The sequence below is a fragment of the Neltuma alba genome, unplaced genomic scaffold (assembly GCF_004799145.2).
Source record: "Neltuma alba isolate B1F8T4 unplaced genomic scaffold, ASM479914v2 tig00010738_pilon, whole genome shotgun sequence".
Taxonomy (NCBI): Eukaryota; Viridiplantae; Streptophyta; class Magnoliopsida; order Fabales; family Fabaceae; genus Neltuma; species Neltuma alba.
In genome coordinates this window covers 113,423-122,757 of record NW_021635565.1, presented here as the reverse complement: position 1 = coordinate 122,757, position 9,335 = coordinate 113,423, and the positions used below count along the sequence as shown (strand labels likewise).

At 35.5% G+C, this 9,335-nt stretch overlaps 2 protein-coding genes and 1 non-coding gene across 3 annotated transcripts; 1 reads left to right on the top strand and 2 right to left on the bottom strand.

The window, feature by feature from the left end:
• Positions 1–594: 594 nt before the first annotated feature.
• Positions 595–2,080, top strand: LOC114758581 (uncharacterized acetyltransferase At3g50280-like). The gene has a single exon (XM_028947638.1). It carries the CDS (start codon positions 595–597, stop codon positions 1,996–1,998), a length of 1,404 nt encoding a protein of 467 aa, XP_028803471.1. The 3' UTR covers positions 1,999–2,080.
• A 675-nt stretch (positions 2,081–2,755) lies between these two features.
• On the bottom strand, positions 2,756–2,827 carry TRNAH-GUG (transfer RNA histidin (anticodon GUG)). The gene has a single exon. It is a non-coding gene; the product is annotated as a tRNA-His (tRNA).
• Positions 2,828–4,496: 1,669 nt separating this feature from the next.
• LOC114758576 (S-adenosylmethionine decarboxylase proenzyme) lies at positions 4,497–7,289 on the bottom strand. The gene is made up of 4 exons (XM_028947634.1): positions 7,187–7,289; positions 6,962–7,057; positions 6,176–6,327; positions 4,497–6,066 (listed from the first exon to the last, which is right to left on the bottom strand). Exon 4 carries the CDS (start codon positions 5,873–5,875, stop codon positions 4,808–4,810), a length of 1,068 nt encoding a protein of 355 aa, XP_028803467.1. The 5' UTR covers positions 5,876–6,066; positions 6,176–6,327; positions 6,962–7,057; positions 7,187–7,289; the 3' UTR covers positions 4,497–4,807.
• Between the last annotated feature and the right edge of the window lie 2,046 nt (positions 7,290–9,335).

Here is a 9,335-nt window from a genome sequence, read left to right as displayed (position 1 = left end):
ATACAACTACTTTAAAGACCCTTTTGAAAAAAAATAGATGAATATAAGAGACAAAATTGATTGGGGTGTTATATTTAGGATTAAATTGAATGTCAAACTAGCTTTTATACTAAAGACCGAAAGTAGTATATCTTTATTAATCATGTGTATTAGAACTTCTATGTGATGAAAGTCTTTTAACATGTGCAATCAATATAAAAACTACTTTAAAAAACAGATAAATATCATAGACAAAATGAGTTGAGATCTTATATTTATGAATAAATTGAATTTTCAACTAATTTTTATACTAATGACTCAAGTTAGTATTTGAATTTAAATTTGGGATGTGACACCTGGTACGTGAATCCCTCCAAGGCTTTAAAAACACAAAGAGGGCAAGTGTTTCAAGGAACTCCGTTCCTGTCTCCATCTCACCTAATAGAAACAAATCCTCACATGCAAACTGCCACGTAAAGGGCATGCGAGCATGAGAAGTGGCCGGCTACTGCATAATTATGTTGCAATTTTTGTTCGTCAGTATGATTTTCAATTTTAGATTCATCATTTCTGCCTAGTCCTTTCGTTGATGAGAAACACCACACGCGCTATCACATGGCGGCAGGTTTTCGAGTGATCTCAACAACTACAATCCAAGCAGGAAGATGCGTTAATCATGAAGATCCACCCAAAAAAATCGACCTCAATCCATGGGGTCTTCGGTTTCTGCTCTATGATTATGCTCAAAAGGGTGTTCTTTTCCACAAACCTCCCATATTATCACCGTCAAACCACACACGGACACTGATACAGCACCTTAAGGACTCGTTTTCTTCAACCCTTGACTTCTTCTTGCCCCTCGCCGGCCGCCTTGCCATCGTCCGCCACGGCGATGATGGCACCTCCTCCGTCTTCATCACTTGCAACAATGCCGGAGCAAGCTTTGTTCATGCTATTGCCGAGAACACGACGATTGCTGACATTCTTGAACCCGTTTATGTTCCTCCGGTTGTCCAATCCTTCTTCCCACAAAGTAATTCCAAAACCTTCGAAGGGACTCGGATCCCATTACTGGCTGCTCAAGTTACAGAGCTTGTGGATGGCATCTTCATTGCTTGCTCAATAAACCATTGTATTGCTGATATGAAGACGGTATTGTTTTTCTTGAATACGTGGGCTAAGATCTCCCGAGATGGTTTAAACCTCATGGATTCAAAATCGAATGGTTTAAACCACATAGATTCAAATTCTAATGTCGCTTCATTCGAACAATGGTTTCCTCATGGGAATATCAAACGACCTTTAAGAATCCCATTCAGGGAAGCAATGGAGAATTATAGTAAGCAGTACACTCAGCCACCTCCATTCCCCAAGAGGATCTTCCACTTCAAAAGGGAAAAAATCGCTGAACTCAAAGCTAAAGCTAAATCAGAGGTCGAGGATGGTGTCATCAAGAACAGAATCTCTTCGCTACAGGCTGTTATCGGCCATATTTGGGGGTCTGTGATCAGAAACCAGCATCTTGATCCAGAGGAAGACGTAACTTACAGATTCGTTGCGACTTCGGAATCGAGAGTCTCTCACCCACCAATACCAGACAACTACGTCGGGAACACTGTGCAATTCACGCGTCTGACGATGAAAGTAAGGGATCTGTTGGGAGATGGAGGACATGGGAAGTTTGTTTCGCAGATGAACAAGATCGTCTCATCATACACACAAGAAAAGATCAAGAGGGAGTTTGAAGATTGGGTACAAAATCCAACAATAAGTTTTCAGAGTGGCACAATTGGGAATGTTTTGGCAACCGGAAGCTCCACCAGGACCAACTTCTACACGGTTGATTTCGGCTGGGGACGGCCGGCGGTGGTTCGAAGCAGCATCGCCAATACAAATGTATGGAAGCTGATGACTGATGTGGGAGCAGAAGAAGGTAGCTTTGACATTGAGGTGAACGCTTCTTATGAGATTCTGGAAGCTCTAGGAAGGGACCCTGAGTTCATGAGTATGGTGGATTAGGGTTCTCCGGTGAATCAACCAGCGCACGAGGTCGACGATACTATGATGGAAAGGTGAAGGAGCGATTGATGAAACGTTTGTTTGTTCTTTTGCACTGCTGCTAGTTGGCATTGATAGTTGCAATACTGTAGTACTATCTGATCATGCTACGTATCCATGAGTATGTTTTGAAGGAAAATTTTGCTTCCAATAAGGTGTTATATTTGCATAAATGGGTAGCAGAAGTGTTTACCGGTTTGCCGGGCAAATACATTGGTCTAGCATAATATTTATGTTTGAATTGATAATGCTGTTCGGATTGATAGGTAGAGGTATTGTTTCATTAGAAGCAATTTTGTAAGAATTCGAATCCAAGCCCTTGGAAATTGCTTTATTTCCTTAAACTCAACCCGGTTAGTTGATGCTGTCAGCTTTAACCCAGTTGCACCATAGTATATGAGATCTCCTTTATCGTGCAAATTTATGAGGCCTTCATCAACAACCTAATTAATAAGATACATACATATGTGTGTGTGTATATGAGATATATATTTCCATATAACTTGGACTTTTTTTTGTGTTTTCGCCATCTTAGAGATTTTTAAATTAACTCAAACGCTTCTCTGTGATTCCACGTACTAAGATTATATTATGGGACTTCTGTTGTTTTGTTGGGAAATTTCAGAAGTCGCCTTATGACTATAGAATGAAGCAAAATATGGGAAGGACGATAAAATATTCTGCGTGCAATTTGAAATTTAAAATAAAACATAAAAAGTGTGGCTGCTGGGATTCGAGCCCAGGTCTCCACGGCCACAACGTGGAATTCTTACCACTAAACTACAGCCACTCTACGCTGCAAGCGGTGTAAACCATATATAAAATATGCATATATTTTGCGATGTAGGCTATTTCATAAAAAAAGAACCAGCAATGAAACTTGTTGCAGATCGTAAAATTAAAGGTAGGGTATAAAATGGATAGATTAATCATAATTTAAATGTCTATATTGTTGTGTTATATTAATATTCCATCCTGCATGGGATGGGGATTTTGGTGGATCTAAAAGTACTAAGAAATAAACGTAAATGCGGAAAATTATAATTACCAATCAGGCCTTCTTCACTTAGAAATATTAGATTAATTAATTATTCAAAATATGGATTTCTTGGTATTATGGAAAGAAAAAGTTGCTATTTCCCATTTAGAATAATGCTTAGTTTTTCTTTTTAATTTTAATATTCATCAATGTTTTTTTGCCAACCAATATTCATCAACAGTCAAGAGCATGAATTGGGGAATAATGAAATGTCTTTGGCTTGGCATGTATTATCTTTGAAGTGTTCCTATATTAGCTTTAATTTGTCTCTATCTCTCCGGGGGGAAAAATTGTCTCTATCTGTCCCACTTATTGAAAAGGAGCAGTGCAGCTATAATTGATTGAAATAAAACATAAAGTATTGTTTGGTACGAGAGAAATGAAAAGAAAGAGACGGAAAGGAAAATTTTAATGAGCTCTGTTTAAAAAATTAAAAAAGTGGGATTTTGAAATTTTATTAAAGACAGGAAGTAATATAAAAGAGTAATAAAAATTAATTAAAAGTTTAATCCTATTTTTTAAATTTTTTTAAATCGAGTTTATTAAAAAAATTTCTTCCCTCCTCTCTTCTTATTTTTCCTCATACTAAACGAACCCTAAGAATGCAGAAAAGCATAGATATAATATTGTGGCAAAAAAAAAAAACTCATTATCAAAGTGATTGTTAGGAATATATAACTACTTTCTTCCACTCTGAAAAAATAATAAAACTTCTTGCCGGCCGAGAATCCTTACCAAAATAAATAAATAAACATCTTGCCAATCTTAAAATACAAGTTACTGGTATCTGGTAAATTAATATAATGAAAAAATCATTGAAATTGGTTTTTTTTGGGGGGGGGGGGGTTTACACATAATGATAAACTAAACTTAAAATATTATTTCGGCCAACAAATTGGAAAGATATGATTACAATACAACGATGTTTTTAGAGAAGATTAAAAATATGAAGTTATTTTCAAAAAAATTTTTAAAGAAATATTTAGAAAAATTAATTAATTAGTTCCGTTACCTTTTTTTATTTCTTCATAACTTAGTCCCTTAATTATCCACTCAGACTCAATTTGTGAAATATTATTTAATTTATTGATTATTGATTACGTGTAAATCAAATCAAAACTGGATAAGTAACTGATTAAATTTTTGAAAGATTTAATTCTTTATTTAATCTCCACCTATGTGATAATATGGCAGGCTGTCCCACCAACACAATACGTTGACATAATAAAAATATTAAGCGTTGTCTGCCCAAGATGTCGGCCAAAAAAATCCAATCAATTCCTCACAATGATGATTGATGAAGAGCGCAGCCCTCAGAGAGATAAGTATTAAAAGAACACCCACTTCTCCTCTTGAATAATTGAGTCGACCAAACTACATGGGAGACGTAGAACAGCATCCCACTTCGAAAGACAGAAAATTATTAATAATCACAACATCCAGCTTCAATTTCATAAATCCATAATAACAAGGTCCCACGTCACATATACGACAGTGCCCTGCCGATTTAGGTGCACAAGCCTAACAGGCAGGCTTTACTTTTGTTGAAACGACAGGCCATATATAATAAATCCAAGAAACACAGGTCCAGTAGAAATACGGACAGGAGCTAGCCTGCTTTATTTTTGGCAGTACGACAGACCCATAAAATCACGCGAGGTCTCACACAATTAAAAAGCAATTAAAATAGGCAAAAGCTTTTATTCTTCCAACTGAATCAAAAGCACTAAACTACTCTTCTTCAACTTCGTCTTTCCAGCATTTCAGAGTTGATCTAGGTGAGCCACATTCGGTGGTCTTGACGAACTTTTGGTAGACAACAGAACCACCCATTCCAAGCTCCTCAAGGCTCCCCTCTTTGCGACTGTAGCCCTTCATGTCCAGCATACAGAACTCCTCAAATGTCTTGCTTGCAACGTCCGCATGCACAGCTACTGAAAACTCCATTGGTTCAAAGCATGACAGCACCCTCAAGACTAGGTCCTTCAGATTCAAGGCTTTCAGATCATACCCCGCTGTCTCAAAGCTAGCGTAGCTGAATCCATCTTCTGGCGTAACATGAATGGTAGAAACAGCAGAACCCTCAACTGAGTTCATTGAATAACCGCATGGATCAAACTCAAAGTCGCATATTTCAGAATCTGGAAGGATCTTTCTAATTCCAGATTTCGACGTCATATGGGCTGCAGAGCCAGATTGATCTTTGTAGAAAACCAAAGCTTTGTCTCTATCCAAACCAGTCATGCACATCTCGAGGGTGTAAACAGAGTCACATGCGCTCACTGACTGAGCGGAAGCAGAGTACACATGCCACCTCTGTGGGCTGTCCACGCCACCCATAATATAAGCCACGCTGCCCAATCCAAGTTTCCCGAAGTGGCTATCCAGGACTGAGACTTCCTCAGAAAAGTGACGGTGTGGAAAGGACTGAGCTCCAGGGAAAATGAAGCTCCCACGAGTGTACCGTACAGATCTAACGGCTAGGTTAAGGTGCTCAGCCATCTTCAGTATGGGTGGGATTGAAAGGAGTAACTTGGTAGTCCCACAGGTTTTGATGATGATGTTGTATGGATAGATAAAAAGGCTAGACTCAGAGAGAACATAGGAGTCAACCTCGTCGTTTGACAGTGATGACACAATGGTGCACTCTGCTGGTGCTAAAATCTCATCCAACTGGGATTTTGTAAGAGATCTCAGACCCTTTCCTTCTGGGTCACAAAAGATTCCAGGCTGAAAGAAAGATATTTCCAGCCTCTTCTCATAACCTTCGAAACCGATTGCTGAAACAGGCATCGTCATTTTGCCTCAGAAAACGGACACAGTAGAACCAAACCACAGGTGTGAAGAGAGCACGGTCGCAAAAAGGGGGATCGGAAAGACGTTGATTGAAGTAGAGCAGTAAATAAACCTACGAAAAACAGGAAAAAAAGAAAGAGCTAAAAAAAAGACGGGATCAAAAGCAGGGGATATCAGGATGGCTTGCGAGCGCACTGCAAAAGAGCAAAGAAAAAAAAAAGAGCATTAGCATCGTTCATTATTCAATGAATCAAATAATCCGAAAATCCAAATTCCATATAGCATATGGGATATAAAACTTACGTTGGAGTAAGCAGCAGATCTGAACTTCTTGATTCCACCGTTGGGTCGAACGTCTTCAATGCTGTAGCCAAGGGGAGCTTCGTAGAACAATGATTTACTACTACTACTAGACTTCTTTTTCCCACCTTTGGACTCCATTAGATCATACAGTTCTGCTTCATCAATCAGATTGCAAACATTTTAGCAGATCCCCAAAATTGATGGAAAAGATAAGGTACAGACAAGAGAAACACAAGAAATATTGGAAAAATCATAGATCGACATCATCTAGATCTCATAAGCCAGCAATCAAAAGATGCAAAACAATAAGGCTCGCTCAAATGATCAATACTTAAATAGGGGAATAATGATAAGGAAATGCATTACATAAATTCATGGACTTTTAATTAAAACATTGAAATTAACGAACCAGGAACGGGTCCAAATTGTTCAACTAGGCAAAAGTAGACAAATACGTTGAAAAATACAGATCTATTTAAAAGCAGGGAGTTCCTAGCAGAAACATATGAAAAAGGATACATTTAAATTTTGAAACTCTAGTCATTATGAAAAACCGATCCAAGAACAAAAAGCTCGAAACATACAAAAAACATCATGCTTAAAAACTACGCAGTCTAAACAACAGCAAAATCAGATATAGAACAATGAGAAATGGCAACAATAATCAAAGAATGAAATAAAATTTACGAAGATGGATATATTGTTCTTTAATCTAAAATATATGCAATAACACAAATATTAACAGCAGAAAAGGATACGCAACGAGAAGCAACCAAAATAACGTACCTGAATTGATAAAACTCGAGAATTCTTAAACGTTCACTCTGTAAGAACCTTCAGCCCCGTCACCGAATCGTAGAATATGGGAAATCAAATCGAAACCTTCGGGCCAAACAAAAAGAGATCGAAATCAGAAACAGCAGAAACTACAGCAAATCGAGAGAAAGAAAGAAAAATCAAGAATAAAAACACCAAATTGATGAATTGTAAGACCACGGAAGAGTTCGATACCAGATATCGAAAACCCTAGAAATCGGTGGAACAAGAAGAACGAACAAATAGAACAACTTCGCCGCACAGCCTCTGCCTCCTTGAGCTTTGTTGAGATTAGCCGAATCTGTTAGGGTAACAAGGCGAAGACGTGAATTTATAGGTGACGTGAAATACCGGGACCGTGTTTGCCACTCGTTTAGCGAAATTACAGTCCTACCCTTTAGCCGCTTCCGTGAAGTTTCCTTATTGACGATTGTGATGACTAAGTTACCTTCGCTCTTTTCCCTTTTATTTTCTGCCAACAATTACCTTCGGCAGATGGGGAAAGCGTATTATCGTATCTTCACGGATCCAGTAAAAGTCAAAAATCGAATTTCTAATCATTTATTTAAATTTCTTATTTGACATGCTAAATTATTTTCTTATGAAACATAAAATTTTATAAATTTTTATTTAATAAAAATGTCCTTGAAACGAAATTATTGTTTTTAATTTAACCGAATGATATATTATGAAAACAGGTTTCTAATCATTTATGATCGCAAGATTTTACATTTTGCAAAAGTAATTGTTTTATTTTGGCCAAAAATATATATTTATTATTTAATATTTACTAAGCTTTATAAGTAGCACCATATATATATATATATGAAGATATTTTCATCAATATAAATGTCAATATAACTATATATATATATCATATATTGATGATTTCTCATGTTAATAAGAAAACATTTTTAAAAAAAAGATTAGAGAAAATGTAATAATTTCTTCTTTTTTTTCCTTTTTTTTTTTTGGTTTGCTAACATAACATGATTTGGTTGATCTTTGGTTTCCTCGATATGTGGAGTGTGGAGGGCACAATGATGATGAAGGATTGAACAAATTATGAGGACCTTTTCTTTTGCATGAGTAGCCTATCATCATAATAACTTAATAAGTGGTGATAGGATCAACCTCCTTTTTTGCTATATTATATAGCTATCATCATTTTAAATTTATTCTTTTTTTCATTAAGATACCCTTATCTGTCCCGGAATCATGGTAAATTATTTATATTCTTTCCGCTTATTAAGGACTAGGCTTCTTTTTTTAACGTAGGGATTTGAATAATGTCACGTGGTACACACACAAATACACACACACACACATGCATGCATATGAGGGAGTTGGGTATGTTTGGGTTTCTGTTTCATTTTTCTATTTGGGTCTTGTGCATAAATTTTTCAAAGAACAATTGAGAAAAAATATCTCTAATTGAAAATTTAAATGAGTAATGGTAATTTTTTTGTATATTTTTTCGTATGCTGAAAGTATTGGTGTTCTAAATTTTAGATATTATTCACCAAATAATTTTTTTTCCATTAGGGGTTTTCTCCTAATATTCCCCCAAAACCCTTAAATTGTATTTAATATTCACATATTTAACTTACAGATGACACAAATTGCAATTATGAAATTTTTGGCTTCTGAATATTGATTTCTAAATTTATAACGCCAGTCGACTTATAATGTAAAAATTTAACTTGTAAATATTAAATTTCTGAAGCATTAAGTGAAATTTGAAAGGTCTAACTATGTATAATTTTTCACTTGAGACTTATAAGTAATTTCTCCTTATATACTATCTCCTGTCCTTAGTATAAGAACTAGTTGACTAATTTAAACATATTAAAAAAATTAATTAAGTTAGTTATTTGTAATAAATAGATGTTGTTTTCATTAAAATACCCTTGTTAACTACGTGTATTAACTAGAACTACCATGTGATGAAATTTTTAACATGTACAACTACTAAAAGAACTACCTTTAAAAAGAGATAAACACGAGAAACAAAATGGATGTGAGTCTTATATTTAGAATCAAATTAAAAATTAAACTAGCTCTAGTATTTCATAAATTTATTGTGTTGGACCAATCATATGTTTGCCTAAATATTATACTCAGAAATTTTACCTAATTTTTAATCAAGTATGTATAGGCCTTTTCTTTCTCTCTTGTTTTTTTTTTTTCAAATCCTTACAGTTTCATATAATTTTTTTAATTAAGCCCCCTGTAGTTTTAAGTCACAGATCAGGAGGAAAAAAAAAGTATAAAAATATAATTAAAAATTAAGTAAGACTATAAGAATTTGATAAAAAAAGAAAAAATTTTAAAAAGGTGAAAA

Coding starts and splice junctions, on each gene's coding strand:
- LOC114758581 (XM_028947638.1), top strand. CDS start 595: ATGGCGGCAGGTTTTCGAGTGATCTCAACAACTACAATCCAAGCAGGA.
- LOC114758576 (XM_028947634.1), bottom strand. CDS start 5,875: ATGACGATGCCTGTTTCAGCAATCGGTTTCGAAGGTTATGAGAAGAGG.